The 19,482-nt window shown below is 25.2% G+C and overlaps 1 protein-coding gene across 1 annotated transcript; it reads left to right on the top strand.

The window, feature by feature from the left end:
* Nucleotides 1-458: 458 nt before the first annotated feature.
* LOC133816069 (ubiquitin-like-specific protease ESD4) lies at nt 459-2,297 on the top strand. The gene is made up of 5 exons (XM_062248753.1): nt 459-1,017; nt 1,088-1,180; nt 1,266-1,370; nt 1,452-1,586; nt 1,666-2,297. Exons 1-5 carry the CDS (start codon nt 871-873, stop codon nt 1,945-1,947), a joined length of 762 nt encoding a protein of 253 aa, XP_062104737.1. The 5' UTR covers nt 459-870; the 3' UTR covers nt 1,948-2,297.
* The last annotated feature ends 17,185 nt before the right edge of the window (nt 2,298-19,482 follow it).

The following is a 19,482-nucleotide window of genomic DNA, read 5'->3' as shown; positions in this document are numbered from 1 at the left end:
ATATTTCGAAATTCACTACTAGATATTTTTTTTTAAAAAAAAATTCCAACTTAGTTTTATTTGTTATGTAGGATTTGAAATTCAAAAAAATTATTAAATCTTATTTCTCTTGAAAAACTTGTCTAGTAAAATCTCACAAGAACAATTTTTTTTTAAAATGTTTTATGAAAAAACTCTAGATTTTTCATAGTGTTTCTTGCAAGATTTTCAATCATTCATGTGATTTCTTTATTTTTACATACAAATTATCATTTTTTTTCTCCCATTGTAAAATTCGAAATTATTCAAACTTCTTAGATATCAACTATTAGGTTTATAAATTTACATTGAAGGTTATATGGCTTTAAAAATTTCCTATTTTATAAAAGAAATTTTAAAACATTATTATTACAAATTATTTTGTAGTTCATTTTTCTTCAATAAACTAAAAATGTGAGGAATTTTAAAGTTTTGAAAATTTCATCATGTAAATTTTTCAAACATATTATTATTTTTCAAAAATATTTCTTACATAGTGATAATCTTCATCAATTTTTTTGTATAGAACTTCGTGATGGAATCAGAAATGGAATGGAGGATAATAATTGAACATGAGTTGAAAGAGTTGAGAGATGAACTACACTCTATTAAACTGGATTTACAAACCAAAGATAAAATTCCATGTAGATATGAGAAGAAGAAAAAATTGACATGTGAATCCATTAACGAAAAGGCCTCACAATCACTATTTTTAAAAAAACATGTTATTAGTCAAGATGATGTTGTGTTCTTTGAACATTTTAAACTCGGTAATACTTTAAGATCGAAAGATAGGGAAGTGTTAGAATACATTTTCTCAAACTCTGATCAATTGTAAGTTTTTCTATCTTAATGTATATATTTTTTGTCATTTTTTCAATATATTTTAATGTATATTATTGTATCTATCCTAGGGAAATTATAGTTGAAAGTGAGTCTAGTTTTCTACGACGGTCCGACTTCCGGTATCTTGGACCTAAAATGGAGTTGGAGACTGAGGTAATTCATTTGTATATATTAATAATTTTAGTATGACCGTTATAATTTTTTTTTTTTTTGGTAAATGCAGATTGTTACTATGGTTTCTTCATTCTTGACCGAGGATGAGAGGTTGAAGAAGGGTAAAGAGTGTAAGAATTGGTATCTTCCTACTCGAAATATGGTGAGTTTTTTGTTGTTTTTCTTTTTTGTCAAAACATATTTCATGTTTGTGAAGTTAATTTTTTTTTTTTAAATTATGACAATAGAAATACTTACTACCCGACTCCTACTCCAATTTACCACTACATCAAATTTGGAGGAAAATGCATTACTATGAAAGATTTATGGGCTCCCTCGAACATTGCAATGAAGTATAATTCTAATGGTTTATGTTGAATATATTTTTAAGCATCTATTTATTATGTAATTTCTAACAACAATTATACTTGTAGATTTATATTCCTATGTTTCTTGTAAGACACTTCATTCTTGCACGGGTGATACTTAAAGAAAAAAAAGTAGAAGTTTGGGACTCACTTGCCGATGAAAAGAATCCTATATTACAGTCATCTAAGATTGCTGATATTGTAAGTTTTTATTGGTTGAATATATTACTTTTTTATAAATTTTAAATTTATAAATTCTGATGTTAGAGTGCAAACGCAGCTACACAATCTAGATTTGTTCTTGGAGAATCAGATCAAAAGGAAACCTGGTAGTTTCAACTTTGCTAGTTTTGGTATAGTTCGTGGTAGAAATGTCCCTAGACAACAAAATTTGTACGATTGTGGAGTCTTTGTCATATTATTTATGATGAATAGTTGTAAGCTCGACTCACGGTCTTTTGTGGTAAGTAGATTTCATACTAAGTTTTTTTTTTTTTTTTTTAAATTTTGTTCTTATCATACTATACTTGAGTTTTTTTTCACTATTGTAGTTCGACTCTAATGAAGAAAGGTGTCACATAGCTTCGTGGATTGCATGCTCAAATTTCAACAAGAATAGAGCAAAATTATTGAAAGATGTTCAAGAGTTCATTTCAAGCAGAGGAATATAGTACTAGGGACAATGATCTTTGCCCTAATTTTGTTATTCTCAATCAAGTTGTGTAAAAGAAAGAAATTTGTATTATTATTTATCAATTTTGAGAAATTAGAAGATGATCAATATTTGGGAGAATTTGAATAGTTTATTTCTGAATTAATTATTTATTAACAAGATTAAAACACACTTTAAATTTTATCATTTTCACAATCAGCGTTAATGTTTATTGGAAGTTTCAAATGGTAGTTGTAGACATTAATATCATATTTATTAAATAAAAACTATTATGTAAATGTTAATTTCGAATTTATTAATTAATATATCAACCAATCAGAATTTTGAGCATAATGTTAGGGAATTGGAATGGATTTATGGAGACATGCATTTAATGAAATTAGTTGACATGATCTTAATTGTACACGTTTTTTTATGAGAAATGATTAATAACTCAACCAAACATAAATAGAGCATGATATTAGGGTATTGGACTGGATTTATGAATACATGCATTTAATGCAATTAGGTGGCATTTTCTAAATTAATTGCTCACGTTTTTTTAAGTGAAATTTTAATAAAATATATACTTTTTTACACAAACTAACTCAACCAAACCTTTTTATCTATAAAAAATTAAATATATTTCAAAATTGTGTTTTAAATTTAAATTAAAAATCAATGCATAGTAACTAAACTAGTTAATACCAATCTAACCATTTAGAATTTAATGGTATAATTATGCATAATCAACCTAACTAATAACAAAATTATTGTGTTATTTTTGGGAATTGAAATATGTTCATTTTATGTTTTGAGAAGTGTAACTAATCATAATTTTGAGCATGATTTTTGGGATATGGAATAGCCCATCAATTGCTATATTTTCCATAATTATTACCCATCTTATTTATTATTTTAACCATAACAATTCAGGTATTAGTTCAAAATGGAATTTAGTTTTTTTTTAAATGGATATTTTAAATGTCATAATTTCGAAATTATGTGGTTTTTAACACTATTTATAAATCATTTTATCTTATATACACTGATATCATTTGTAGGCAAACATAAAATTTGTTTTTAGGTAGAGTTTGAAATCATTTTATATTTTTAAGAATGTGTCCATTTACTCAATATTACGATGACTTAGGAGAGGGAGAAGTTAAAGAGATTGTGTTGCTTGCTACACATTTAATTGATCATGTTGAAGTGAGTTTTGGATCCGACAATCGCGAAGCATTATTTGAGAAAATGAAGAAACTATTCGAAGAGGAATAAACAAAAGTTGATGAGCACTTGAAAAATATGGATGTGCTCTTGAGAATGATGGAAAAGTTGAAGAGAGCGTAAGGAAATTGTTTGTTTGTCTATCTACTATTGTACTTTGTAGATTTTTATTTTTATGTTTGATTGAACTAATGAAATTTTACTTTTTATTATATAATGGTTTAATTTACAACACTCATAAGATCCTTGTAAACATAAAATATAAATAGCTTTCATATAATTCTTAGTACAAAAAAAGCTTGATGCATATATATAGAGACAATCATGCATCACAAATTGCACCAATAAGATTATTAATAGCATCTTCCAAATCCAAAAGCTTGATGCGAGTTTCAAATTTTAATCCTTTATCGAGACAATTATGCATATCTGTAGTTCTTCTACGCAAGTCTTTTGCTTTCATGAGAATGTTATAGAAACCTTTCGAGTTTGGAAATGTTTTGGTAGAAGAAGGGATGTTATCTACCTGGCCATCATCGTTTCGTTCAAGCTCCTTATAATATTCATTCGAATCTGTACATATTGTTGGTGAACCGTTGATATTTTTAATTAACTGGATGACATCTATTTCCCCGTCAGTGTCGCTTGATTCAACATCAAAAAAGCCTTCCGAAAACTCCATATCGAGTAATGCTTGAGGCCATTTTCCGAGTACATGAAAATGTTGTTCTTCCTTAACTTGATCGATTGTATTGCTACTTTTTCCTTCAACAACAATGTCTTTGTCTGGTTCACGTGAGATAATGTCTTCATATTCAAACTCATTCTCTGCATCTCTGACTTCATAGTTGGATTCACTTTTTGTTTCATGATTGCCACTATCTTCATCAACCCTTCTAGGCTCCATAGAAATCTCCATCTTGGAAATTATACTAATTTTTGTGTTATATTTAAAATTTGATGAGAAGAATAAAAAGCATTTATGATAGGTGGTTAGGAATATGAATAACTCCCTTTTAAAATGTTATACATAATTGTTAAAAAGACACTTGTTCAACTTCCAACCATTGTATTTTTCGAAATGGGAAGAATGGGAAGTGAATATGTATATTTTTAATAATTATGTATAATTTTCATTAATTAATTTTAAAAAATACAATGGTAAATTGAACAGTTGCTTTTGTTTAATGGGAAGGTTAACAAGTGTCTTTTCAAAAACTATGTATACTTTTTATTAAATAATTTTGAAAAAATACATTGGTAAATTGGAAGTTGAATATGTATCTCTTTATTAAATAATTTCGAAAAAAATACAATGGTAAATTGAATTGTTTCTTTAATGGGAAATTGAACAGGAGTCTTTTCAATAATTATGTACAAATTTTTAAATTAATTTCAAAATAATAGAAAATTAAATTTGAACAAATGTGTTTGTTCAATGGGAAGTTGAACAAGTGTCTTTTTAATAATTATGTGTAACATTTTTTTAAAAATGAATTAAATAAAAATAAAAATATAAAATAATATTAAATTAATATGGCAAAAATTAATGTAAATTTGTTTAAAATTTATTATGAAATTCGAAATTAATATTTTTTAATTGAAAACTTGTCTTTTGAATAATTCATAGAGTGTAATAAATGTATACAAATATTGAATTAATTTTGATTCTATGTCTAGGTTCTTTGAACATAATAAATGTTGTTTAATTATATTTTGAAAATATATAATTATTAACTTTTTTAATTGGTATTGTGAAGATGAATAGGTGTCTTGATAAATTAAACATGTGATGTAACAAATGTGTAGAAATTTGTGAGAATAAATTCACTTTTTGAAAACACAATTTTTTAAAATTTATATTGAAAAAATAATAGGGAATCTCAATAGGTGTTACTCATATTAATTTGATAAGATACCATCATTATTAACTACACTATTGAATGATAAGTTTTAAAATTATTTATAAATAATCTTTTACATGTATTAGTATTACATGAAAAAAAGGTTGAGAAAGAGAAGGAAAAATGAAAGACATGAACAAAAAGGATAAATGGAAGCAGAAAATGGAAGACCTGAAGAAAAATGGGAAAATGAAGCAAAAGAATGAGAGGTGTACTACAGATGATGTATCTCACACGTCAGAGGAACCAAAGTGTTTGGAAACCATTATTCCAAAAAAAAAATATGTCCAACAACTTATAATACAATTCGAAAATAGGAGGTACGATATAAACACTCGTCTTCTTTGCATTAGTAGTAAAATAAATACCATTCAACAACTCTTGTTGTCAGGAAGCATCTCTACTAATCTTAACTGTGTTCCGGCCCGTGAGCTCCAAATACTCCAAACTGAAACCTGTCAAAGGCTCATCCATGCTCTAGAAAAGGAAGATTACTACATGCGGATTGAACTCGTCAAGCTTGAACGCGATATTACTTTTCAAAAGTGGTGCTTGAAAAAGTGGATCAAAGATTGAAGATTGTTGTCTCTTTTTACAATTTTTATTTAAATGATTGTACTCTCTCTTTTTTTGTTAGATGTATGTTGAATTTAACATATTATTATGAAATAGAAATTTAATTTTTTTAATGATTATAAATATTGTTATTTTATAATATGTATATTTCTTTTTTATCTTTATATTTCGTTATAAAAAATATAATAAAAAATTAGTGGGTTTTGTCGAAAGTTTAAAAAGTGATTACTTTTTTTTATATAATTTTTTAATATAAATAATGACAATTTTTCGAAAATATTGTTAAAAAATACTTAATTATACATGTTAATAGACTTAATAAATAAAAAAAATAAGAATATGAGTAGTCAATGACATTTATGGATTTATTTGTATTTATTACAATTAATATTTTTATTTGGTAAACTAATTAATTATAATAATAATAATAATAATATTTGTAGTATTTCAAAAATGGCAAATCCTTAGCATAATTCCTTGTATTTCCCATCAGTCATTATTATTCCTCATGTTTTATTTTCTTTATTATTACTTCATTATATATATGTGGCTAGAACATTTTTTTTTATCATCATAAAGATTGTTCATCATAGAGAGAAAATGGACATAAACAAGATAGAGGAGATCATTCTTACTAGATCACTTTCGAAATTCAAAGAAAAATTCTTAAGTGGAGAGTTGTACAGTTTCATGGAAGAGATTAAGATACGCTTCAATAGATCACTTTAAGAAAGAATTACAATGAGAAAGGCAATGATGGATCAAGCATTTAGATAATGGAGTAGAGAAAGCCCTAAAGTACGTGAAATTCGACACATTTAGAATGAATTATTCCAAAAGTTCATCGATGCTTCTGAGCAAGAGTACTTGTATTGGATGACTCAAATGTATGATGTTGAACGTGAAATTGTATATCATGAAATGTTGTTGGATGCTTTCAAGAACATTTAGGGATTGTCTATTTTGTCTACAAAAATTAGAGTGTTTGCTCATCTATATTGAATTAAGAATTTTATTCTTGTTAATGGAAATTTGATCTTTTTTTTAATAATTATTATTGTTAGCAATTTACATATCAATTTTTTTTTCTTGTAGCAATATATTTCAAAAATGAACAAAGTCATTTATCCTATAAAATGTATTTCGAAAATGACTAATTTTTTACTAAGATATATTTCGAAAATGATATATTTAAAAAAAATCCTTAGTTTAAATTTAAAGTAAATATTTTTTATAAATATTATTAATTATTCCGGAGTAGTTGACTCCTTGTCTTGCTCATCACTCATTATTATTCCCGATGTCTTCTCTTACTTATTAATTATTTGTGTAGAAAAACAACGTTGAATACAAATTCTTTATATATATATGTGTGACTAGGCAACCCTAGTTCATCACTAAGGTTGTCCATTTAGGTACCAAAAAAATAGAAAGAAAATGGACAACAAGATGATAGAGGAAATAATTCTTACTAGATCACTTTCGAAATGCAAAGAAAAATACTTAAGTGGAGAGTTGTACAATTTCGTGGAACAAATTAAGTTGCGCCTCATGAGATCATTCGAAGAAAGAAGTATAGTGAGAACCGTCTTCATCGATCAAGCATTTGGAGAATGGAGTGGAGAAAGCACTAAAGTACGTAAGATTAGAGAAATTCAGAATGAATTAGCACAAACATTCGTCGATGCTTTTGAGAAGGAGGACTTGTATTGGAGGCGTCTAATGTATGATGTTGAACGTGAAATAGTATATCATGAAACTTTGTTGAACTCTTTCATGTATATGTAGGAATATTCATACTTTGTTTTAAAATATTATATAATGATTTCTCGGTTATGAATTGAAAGTTAATTTTTATGGTTATTTTTTATAATTAAAACTTTGCAAGTTCATTTAAAAATAATAAAATTTGATATTATTTTACTATAAAAAATAAAATAAAATTAATACCGAAAAATATATTTAATTGTCCAATTAATTTTTATTTTTTTATATTTTAATTATTATGCAGGATTTAAGTATAGTGGTGATAATAAAATTTGCATTTAATATTGATTTTTCTTTTTAAAAAACTGAAAAATCATGTTGTTTATTATTATTTCAATACATATTGATGATAAAATCAAATCTTTCTACTCCCCATATTTATCCCACTTTTCCAAAAAAATATAAATGTATATTTTAAAAATAAAGTTTAAATTAATAATAATAATTATAATTAAATGTGAAATCTAGGTTTTATGTACATGCATGAAGGTTTAGAGTTGAAAAAAAAAAATATATAATAATAGTTATTAATGTGGCCGAAATTTTTTGTCTCTCCAACAACATTAATGACTGAATATTTTTTTTTCTAATTATATAATATTTAAATCAATGAAGTTAAAGAGTTGCAATTGTTAATAAATTAATATTATTTTTTTAATTATTTAATAACACACTTTATATATTATACACTTCTTCTTCAAACACAACCTACTTTACTCTCCTTTCACATATTTCTTTGTCTTTTAACATTCCTCATGGATAACATGATTCAAGATCTCATCTCTCTTGCTGAAGGCATGATAAAAAAATTGAAATTCATTTTGTCAGTAGCAGAGATCTTGCCTTCATCAAAATTTACTGAGTTCGAAGATGGAACAAATTTTCCCTACAAGTTTGCCACAATATCTCGAAAAATGAGGAGGGGATTGAACAAGATGTATGTTGAAAACTTGAAGGAAGAAATTGAAGAGTGGAACAAAGAACTTGTCAAAATGACGAAGACTCGTGAAAGCATCAAGAAGAGGATTATGGAAGATGAAGAAGGAGAATCTTCAAATAAAAAGATAAAGGGAAATGAAGAGTAGATTTTAAGTTAGAGAATATTAATTATTTGTATTTTGTTTTTATTTTATGCTTAATTTTTAATATGAACAAATATTTTAAGTTTTTCAGTAAAAAGTTTAAAATTTATTGTGTTTCTTATCGTTATTTAACATCTTACAAAATTATATTTAATACAGTGAAATTAAAAAAAAATTAAATTTTAAAAAAATGATTATTGTCAATTAATAATAAAAATGTTTATTTTACCCAATAAATAATTAAGGAATATGATTTAATATTCAATTAATATATGACCATTAAAAAGATACCTAATCGGTTTCCAATTAATGTCTTTTTTTCATACACCATTTCAAGAAAATAGGAACAATTTTCGAAAAAAATAGTTGGCCAAATAATACCCTATATTTTCGAAAATGGGAATAACCTCCTCAAAATTAATAGATGCAATTATTCGTATCATAAATGCACACTAAATGAAAAGTGGAAACATGCATGTATTTGAAAAGTTGCAATTGCTCATTAAATATATTATTTTCATAAACAAACAATTAAAAAATATTTTTTCATAACCCTACACAACATCTTCTTAGGCTATATATATATATATATATTCTAAAGTAGATTAAATAGTTTTCATAAAAATATATATCTCTTCATCAGTTTCTCTAGAAAATTCCTACATCTCTTCTAAACAATTTTTCATTATTATGAAAGATTTTATAACTTTCCATGTACCTATTCTTTCAATGATTGAACTGCTGGAATGCCAATTATCCATCGTCAAAACATTTGCCAAAGAAGAGACTTCTCAAAGCGAAAGCGAATCGGAGTCTGAAATTGTCCTTTTTGCCAAGAAGCAACAACAAAGAAGAAAATGTTTGACTTCTCTTATGGTTGAAAATTTGGAATATGAACTTGAACTTTGGAGAGAAGAACTTCAGAAGGTGAGGATGGATGACGAAGACGTCTTCGATAAATTATTGGGTGGCAACGAAGAACTATTAAAAAAGAATATGAAATTTCTCTAGGAGGATGAAAAAATCGATATCAGTGGAATTGATTTGAACTCCGACAAGGATGAGTAGATTATCAGTTTTATTATTTTACTTAAATTATTATCAAGTTTCTTCTTTGTTTTATTTTGTAAGTTTATGAGTTTGTTATGACATTGTTCTTCAGTCTTAGTGATTGATTCTTACATTAATCTCTCTAATATTATTAAGAATTTCAAGTTTTTTTATTTTATTTTGTCGAAATTTTTTATTATTTTTCATGTATATTTTATTAAAAATAACTTATATGCATCATTCATGAGAATTTGTTATATTTTCCTATTTATTTATTTTTTAAAAAAAATTATTGAAAATTTGACCAAAATTTGTAACTAATAATAATAGCATGTTCGAAATTTTGGATTCCTTTATGGAAAAAAAATTAATGAAATAAAAACCTATTAAATTGATAAGCAAAAATTTCTCAAAATCGAAAAATGCAATAAATATATAAATAATTACCTTTATTATTTTGGCCGAATTTTTTGAAATATTATATAAGTGTGTATTTCAAATAATAATAGTAATAAATGATGGGTAGTTGAACAATTTCTTTTACAATAAAGTCATAATAATTTTATTATAATTTAAAACTTAAACTTTGTATTGGAAGTTAAACTGGTAATTAAATACATTTATAAAAAGGTGTGTGGTATACAATTTTTATGAGAATTTAGAAATTTATTAAATTGAATAAATGACATTTTTTTTTAATTTCTAATTATTTTTTTCATCTAGTTAGGTTATAAAAACTCTTTATATATGTAGGTTAAGAATTTACAAAGATAACCTAAAAAATAGAGAAGCATAATAAAAAAATGGAGTACATCAACGATATGGAGAAAGAGAATGAAAACAAGGAGGGTATCAAGACTATCGATAAAGAGAATCAAAACAAAGATATGGTCAACGATATGGAGAAAGAGAAGCAAAAAATAACTGATATTATTATTTTTGAGGAAGGCAAGCAAAAAATGGACGAGGGCAATGATGTACAGAAAGATAAGCCAAAAATTGAAGACATTGATCATATAGCAAAAGGGAAGCGAAAATGGGCAGATGTTACGGATGAGGAAAAAGAAAAAGGAAAAAAAAATTGGTAGACGTGAAGGATATGGAACGAGACGATGTGTTCCTCAATAAAGTTGTTGAATTACTATCTGATAATACAACTATTAATCTTAAAGAGCTCACCACATTGGTAGATATAAAAAAGAAGAAGGATGAAATCAATCAACTCTTGGTTCTTCTCTGTACCAGAAAGACTAAACTTGGGTCTCTCTTTTCATCTCGATGCATCTCAAGTCGCCTATGGAGTCCCGAGGCACGCAAGATGCAACTTTCTCAATATATCATCATTCAGAAATTCATCCATGCTGTAGAGAAGGAAGAACACTTTTGGCTCCAAGAACTCTTGAAGATTGTTCATGATGAAAATAAAGATAATAGTCTCCTCAAATTTTGAAAAATGTTATTTCTTATTAAAGTTTTTATTTTGACAATATTAGTTTTCTTCTCTTTGTAATTTGTCGTCTATGAATTTTATTTTATGAATTTTAGTTTCTCTACAATATTCTTCAATTTATTTGTTTGCAATGTTCTTCAACACATGAACATTATAAATCGAAACGATAAGTAAATGGCAAAATGTTAAGAGTAACTTATGATAATAATTTCTCACTAAACCATAATATATTTTAAGTAACTATAATTATTTATTAATAATAATTTTCAGAAATTATAATTAATCTAAAATTTAGTAATTTATTTAATATTTTTTTAGAATTTGATAACTTTTAAAATTAATAAAAAATTAAAAAATTACATAAAATAACTATAATTATTTATTAATATTAATTATCGAAATGTATATTAAATATAAAATATAGTAATTTATTTAATATATCTTTGTAAATCTCGAAAACTATACAAATTATTAAAAACTAAAATGTTACATAATACCCAAACACACATCCCACAACTATAATAAATACTAAAACACACATGCCACAACTATAGTTCTTGGATATGTAAAAGGTCTTCTCGAAATTATCAATTTATATTTAATCACTGTAATAATAGTAATGAAAAATGCTAGAAAAACTAAAATAAAAGCCTATCTTAATTACTTTTATTAAAAAAAAAATATATTTTTGTTTAGATATGTAAATATATTTTTGAAATTACCAATTGAATATTTAATTGTTATAGGTTGGAACATGTTACATCTCTTTATAATCAATGTAACCATTTTAATGAGAAATGCATTGAACTCTCATATTCCATTGTTAATTATGAATAATAATAAAAGCATACTATATAAGTGACAACATTATTCATTATTGAAAAGTGATAGTTCAAGATGAGTCACAACATAATGCATAACAAATTTATGGTGGAAATTGTTTGTCGTCATTCCATTTCCAAATGCAAAGAAAGATTCATCACTGAAGACTTACATGTTTTGCGGGATGATATTTAGTCGCACCTCTTGCAAAATTTTCATGAAAGAAGTACAATAAGGATGATCTTGGCAGATCTGGTAATCCAACGATACTCGACAAATCCTTTGGATTTGAAAGATATTGAACAAGCTCAAAAATATTTAGCGTTATCTTTTATTGAAGGTTCGGAGATGGAAGACTTGTTTTGGAGGCAACAACTGTTTGATGTTGAATATGAAATTAATTATCACGAGTCTTTGCTTTTCAATCACATGCATGGTTCAAATAAAAAATAACCATATGTTCCTCTTTATTTTCTTTAGGGAATCAAATGTACTACATTGGAAGTTGTTTTGTTATTTAATGTTATAATATAACTATCAATTCCAAAATTTTGTTAATAATTTGCTGGATTTATTAACAATTGCCAATTACCATTATTTTCAAAATAACATAGGTGGCTGAATCTTATGTGCTCAAGTGTTTCATATTTATTAATAAAATAACCATATTATCTACTTTCCAATAATATCCAATTCCCTATTAAATGGCCAAAATTATGTAATTATTTAGTGGTCTTGGTCGAAATTTATTAAAAAAATTGAACAGACACTTGTCTTTGAAACCTTACTCATTTATATATCACACACCTTAATTTGAACTTCTACATATCTTATTATTTTAGTAAAAAAATTAACACAGTTTTTATCATCTCTTTCTACTCTTAGTCATGTCTGATGTAGATCAAGAATACTTGTCTCTAGTAGAAGGAATGATTGAGAATCTTCAATCTTTGATGAAGATTGCTGAAACTTTTCCTACCTTACCAATCACCAAGGTTGGAGATGGTACACATTTTGAAGATGGTGGTCGAATTCCTTATCCATTTGCCAGTATATCAAAGACAATGAGAAGGGAACTAACTAAGTTATATGTTGAAAACTTGAAGGAGGAAATAAATAAATGACAAATTGAACTAGCAAAGATCAAGAGAAATTGCAAACAGATTGAGAAGGTGCCACATGAAGACCACAAAGAGGTAGCTATGAAATTTCTTCGTCGTATCAATGAAAACCCAACAAAGAAGATGATGATCGGAGAAGATCACGCCAATAAGAAGAGGAAGGTTGAAGATTAGTAGTTTTTTTAAAAAAAATTTTGTACTGTTTCCACAAGTATTTTTATGTTTAATTTTGTTGATTTTATTTTTATTATTGTACCCTTTCAAATATCTATATTGTCTTGAAAAAGACTATTATTATCTAAAAGGAGAGTTCTTGATTTTTAAGATGTGTAATTATTTTTTATTTTTAATCTTAAAAAATTTCAATATTAATTGTAAACTATAATTGGCATAGCCGAAATTAGGGTTTGGATAGTTAGTTATTGTCTTTGAATATGAAGATGTGCATTTAATAATTAGTGTAAACCCTAATTATGCAAATTAATTGAATTTTCACAATTCTCAAAACTATATTTAATTTTTTAGAAAAAAAATAATTATTCTCTCTAATATTTTGTTGTGGCCGAAAAATGGGTGTATAAAAATATTAATTTAATAAATTTTGATTTAATACTAAGATTTTGATAGTTGGTTAGAGTGTTTGAATTTGAAAAGGTGCATTTAATATTTAATATATATATTCAACATTTAATTGTTCAAACTAATAATTAGTGTAAACCCTAATTATGCAAATTAATTGAATTTTCACAATTCTCAAAACTATATTTATTTATTTTTTAAAAACAAAACAATTATTCTCCTAATAAATGTAGTGGCCGAAAAATGGGTTTAAAAAAATATTAATTTAATAAATTTTGATTTAATACTAAGATTTTGATAGTTAGTTAGAGTGTTTGAATTTGAAAAGGTGCATTTAATATTTAAGATATATTCAATATTTAATTGTTCAAACTAATAATTAGTGTAAACCCTAATTATACAAATTAATTGAATTTTCACAATTCTCAAAACTATATTTAATTTTTTAGAAAAAAAATAATTATTCTCTAATATTTTGTTGTGGCCGAAAAATGGGTGTATAAAAATATTGATTTAATAAATTTTGATTTAATACCAAGATTTTGATAGTTGGTTAGAGTGTTTGAATTTGAAAAGGTGCATTTAATATTTAATATATATTCAACATTTAATTGTTCAAACTAATAATTAGTGTAAACCCTAATTATGCAAATTAATTGAATTTTCACAATTCTCAAAACTATATTTATTTATTTTTTAAAAAAACAAAACAAGTATTCTCCTAATAAATGTAGTGGCTGAAAAATGGGTTTAAAAAAATATTAATTTAATACTAAGATTTTGATAGTTGGTTAGAGTGTTTGAATTTGAAAAGGTGCATTTAATATTTAAGATATATTCAATATTTAATTGTCCAAACTAATAATTAGTGTAAACCCTAATTATACAAATTAATTGAATTTTCACAATTCTCAAAACTATATTTAATTATTTAGAAAAAAAATAATTATTCTCTCTAATATTATGTTGTGGCTCAAAAATGGGTATATAAAAATATCAATTTAATAAATTTTGATTTAATACTAAGATTTTGATAGTTGGTTAGAGTGTTTGAATTTGAAAATGTGTATTTAATATTTAATATATATTCAACATTTAATTGTTCAAACTAATTATTAGTGTAGGCCCTAATTATGCAAATTAATTAAATTTTCACAATTCTCAAAACTATATTTATTTATTTTTTTTAAAAACAAAACAATTATTCTTCTAATAAATGTAGTGGCCGATTTTTTTTTAGATCAAGTGCTAGAATATAGATAATTGAATTTGAAAATGTGCATTTAATATTTAAGATATATTCCATATTAATTATTATTTTTTAATATTGCCAAAAAAAATCTCTAAGGAAACCGAAATGCTATATAAAAAAAGACCTTGAAAAGGTTGCATTGCTTCATAATACTTGGTTAGAGTATTGTACTATATATTCTACATTTCAAAGACAGAAAAAAAAAATCTTTATATTTGGTTAGAGTTAGAATAGATGTTAGAATTAAAACTACATATTTTTTTAGCCAAAATTAATGATAAAATTTCAATATTAATTGTAAACCACAATTGGCATAGTCGAAATTAGGGTTTGTACATTAATAAATTTTACACATCTAATTATAATTTTTGAAATTAGGGTTTAGATAGTTGGTTATTGTCTTTGAATATGAAGAGGTGCATTTAATATTTAACATATATTCAATATTTAATTGTTCAAACTAATTATTAGTGTAGGCCCTAATTATGCAAATGAATTAAATTTTCCAATTCTCAATACCATATTTATAATATTTGAAAATGTTGTACCCAGTTTTCGAGCCACGTTAAATGTGACCTCGAAAGCTGGATTCGCAGCGAATGAACTCGTACAGTTTGAAGTATGCTCCAAGATTAAATATTGAGCCTGCAAAACTGAGACGACCTCGATTGTGGTAACCTCGAAATATTTACAATCTCGAAAGGTAGCTTCCGAGACGCATCTATCTTCAGGAATGACCTCGGATCAGGGGTTCCGAGCCCTAACGCGCATACGATCTCGAAAGACATGTGACCTTGGGAGATGTCGTTAGCTCGAACGATGATATGAGACCTGGGAGAATAAAGCCTCGGAGATATATGATAATAACTTTGAATATCTACAAGTGTTATCCACAAGAGACGCAGTCTACATTTATTACTGTCAATCCCCTAGAATTGTGGGATATTATTTGATTAGTTATACGCCCCCTGGTCTTCAGGGGACGTTTCCTTTTATATCTGATTATAGGCATTTAAAGCTATTTATTTTATTTACACAAAAAGAGTAATTACCCAAAATATGTGGGATAGTATTCTGCAAACCTTCTCTATAAATAGAGAGGTCATGCACCATTGTAAAGGACCGAAATTCTGAACCTGGAGAGAAAACTCTGAAGAATTCATGCTTAAGAATTTTCAGAGATAATCTTGAGTTTAATAACAGAGACTCGTGGACTAGGCAGATTTAACTGCTGAACCACGTAAAAATCGTATTTTGTGTTGTTATATTTTAATTGGTCATTACTGTTTGTTGTTGACGTGCTCTCCTTTTATTGTTGACGAAAAATGGCGTCAACAGAAAAAAAAACACTAATTAACCCTATAGTGTTGTAGCCGAAATTAATGATAAAAATTAAATTTTTATACAATAATTAATTATTTACTAAATGCTAGGATATATATAGTCTTTGAATCTTTCAATTTGAAGAGGTGCATTAACAATTCCCACTTCTCAATACCATATTTAAGATGTGCAATTATTTTATATTTTTACTGCTAAAAAATTTCAATATAAATTGTAAACCACAATTGGCATAGTCGAAATTAGGGTTTTTACATTACTAAATTTTACAAATCTAATTATAATTTTTGAAATTAGGGTTTAGATAGTTGGCTATTGTCTTTGAATATGAAGAGGTGCATTTAATATTTAACATATCTTCAATATTTAATTGTTCAAACTAATTATTAGTGTAGGCCCTAATTATGCAAATGAATTAAATTTTCCAATTCTCAATACCATATTTATAATATTTGAAAAAAAAAAACAATAATTAACCCTATACTGTTGTAGCCAAAATTAATGATAAAAAATAAATTTTTATATAATAATTAATTATTTACTAAATGCTAGGATATATATAGTCTTTGAATCTTTCAATTTGAAGAGGCGCATTAACAATAATCACTTCTCAATACCATATTTAAGATGTGCAATTATTTTATATTTTTACTGCTAAAAAATTTCAATATTAATTGTAAACCACAATTGGCATAATAGAAATTAGGGTTTGTACATTAATAAATTTTACACATCTAATTATAATTTTTGAAATTAGGGTTTAGATAGTTGGCAATTGTCTTTGAATATGAAGAGGTGCATTTAATATTTAACATATATTCAATATTTAATTGTTCAAACTAATTATTAGTGTAGGCCCTAATTATGCAAATGAATTAAATTTTCCAATTCTCAATACCATATTTATAATATTTGAAAAAAAAATAATAATTAACCCTACATTCTAGTAGCCGAAATTAATGATAAAAAATAAATTTTTATATAATAATTAATTATTTACTAAATGCTAGGATATATATAGTCTTTGAATCTTTCAATATGAAGAGGTGCATTAACAATTCCCCCTTCTCAATACCATATTTAAGATGTGCAATTATTTTATATTTTTACTGCTAAAAAATTTCAATATTAATTGTAAACCACAATTGGCATAGTCGAAATTAGGGTTTGTACATTAATAAATTTTACACATCTAATTATAATTTTTGAAATTAGGGTTTAGATAGTTGGTTATTGTCTTTGAATATGAAGATGTGCATTTAATATTTAACATATATTCAATATTTAATTGTTCAAACTAATTATTAGTGTAGGCCCTAATTATGCAAATGAATTAAATTTTCCAATTCTCAATACCATATTTATAATATTTGAAAAAAAAAACAATAATTAACCCTATATTGTTGTAGCCGAAATTAATGATAAAAAATATATTTTTATATAATAATTAATTATTTACTAAATGCTAGGATATATATAGTCTTTGAATCTTTCAATTTGAAGATGTGCATTAACAATTCCCACTTCTCAATACCATATTTAAGATGTGCAATTATTTTATATTTTTACTACTAAAAAATTTCAATATTAATTGTAAACCACAATTGGCATAGTCGAAATTAGGGTTTGTACATTAATAAATTTTACACATCTAATTATAATTTTTGAAATTAGGGTTTAGATAGTTGGTTATTGTCTTTGAATATGAAGATGTGCATTTAATATTTAACATATATTCAATATTTAATTTTTCAAACTAATTATTAGTGTAGGCCCTAATTATGCAAATGAATTAAATTTTCCAATTCTCAATATCATATTTATAATATTTGAAAAAAATAAACAATAATTAACCCTATATTGTTGTAGCTGAAATTAATGATAAAAAATATATTTTTATATAATATTTAATTATTTACTAAATGAGGGGATATATATAGTCTTTGAATCTTTCAATTTGAAGATGTGCATTAACAATTCCCACTTCTCAATACAATATTTAAGATGTGCAATTATTTTATATTTTTACTGCTAAAAAATTTCAATATTAATTGTAAACCACAATTGGCATAGTCGAAATTAGGGTTTGTACATTAATAAATTTTACACATCTAATTATAATTTTTGAAATTAGGGTTTAGATAGTTGGTTATTGTCTTTGAATATGAAGAGGTGCATTTAATATTTAACATATATTCAATATTTAATTGTTCAAACTAATTATTAGTGTAGGCCCTAATTATGCAAACGAATTAAATTTTCCAATTCTCAATACCATATATATAATATTTGAAAAAAAAACAATAATTAACCCTATATTGTTGTAGCCGAAATTAATGATAAAAAATATATTTTTATATAATAATTAATTATTTACGAAATGCTAGGATATATATAGTCTTTGAATCTTTCAATTTAAAGAGGTGCATTAACAATTCCCACTTCTCAATACCATATTTAAGATGTGCAATTATTTTATATTTTTACTGCTAAAAAATTTCAATATTAATTGTAAACCACAATTGGCATAGTCGAAATTAGGGTTTGTACATTAATAAATTTTACACATCTAATTATAATTTTTGAAATTAGGGTTTAGATAGTTGGTTATTGTCTTTGAATATGAAGATGTGCATTTAATATTTAACATATATTCAATATTTAATTGTTCAAACTAATTATTAGTGTAGGCCCTAATTATGCAAATGAATTAAATTTTCCAATTCTCAATACCATATTTATAATATTTTAAAAAAAAACAATAATTAACCCTATATTGTTGTAGCCGAAATTAATGATAAAAAATATATTTTTATATAATAATTAATTATTTACTAAATGCTAGGATATATATAGTCTTTGAATCTTTCAATTTGAAGAGGTGCATTAACAATTCTCACTTCTCAATACCATATTTAAGATGTGCAATTATTTTATATTTTTACTGCTAAAAAATTTCAATATTAATTGTAAACCACAATTGGCATAGCCGAAATTAGGGTTTGTACATAAATAAATTTTACACATCTAATTATAATTTTTGAAATTAGGGTTTAGATAGTTGGTTATTGTCTTTGAATATGAAGAGGTGCATTTAATATTTAACATATATTCAATATTTAATTGTTCAAACTAATTATTAGTGTAGACCCTAATTATGCAAATGAATTAAATTTTCCAATTCTCAATACCATATTTATAATATTTGAAAAAAAAACACAATAATTAACTCTATATTGTTGTAGCCGAAATTAATGATAAAAAATATATT

The sequence above is a fragment of the Humulus lupulus genome, chromosome 2 (assembly GCF_963169125.1).
Source record: "Humulus lupulus chromosome 2, drHumLupu1.1, whole genome shotgun sequence".
NCBI classification, from domain to species: domain Eukaryota; kingdom Viridiplantae; phylum Streptophyta; class Magnoliopsida; order Rosales; family Cannabaceae; genus Humulus; species Humulus lupulus.
The sequence above is the reverse complement of the archived record's forward strand: the minus strand, read 5'-3'. Positions and strand labels throughout refer to the sequence as shown.

Coding starts and splice junctions, on each gene's coding strand:
- LOC133816069 (XM_062248753.1), top strand. CDS start 871: ATGTATATATTTTTTGTCATTTTTTCAATATATTTTAATGTATATTAT. Junction 1,018..1,087: donor AAATGGAGTTGGAGACTGAG/GTAATTCATTTG, acceptor TGGTAAATGCAG/ATTGTTACTATGGTTTCTTC. Junction 1,181..1,265: donor ATCTTCCTACTCGAAATATG/GTGAGTTTTTTG, acceptor TTATGACAATAG/AAATACTTACTACCCGACTC.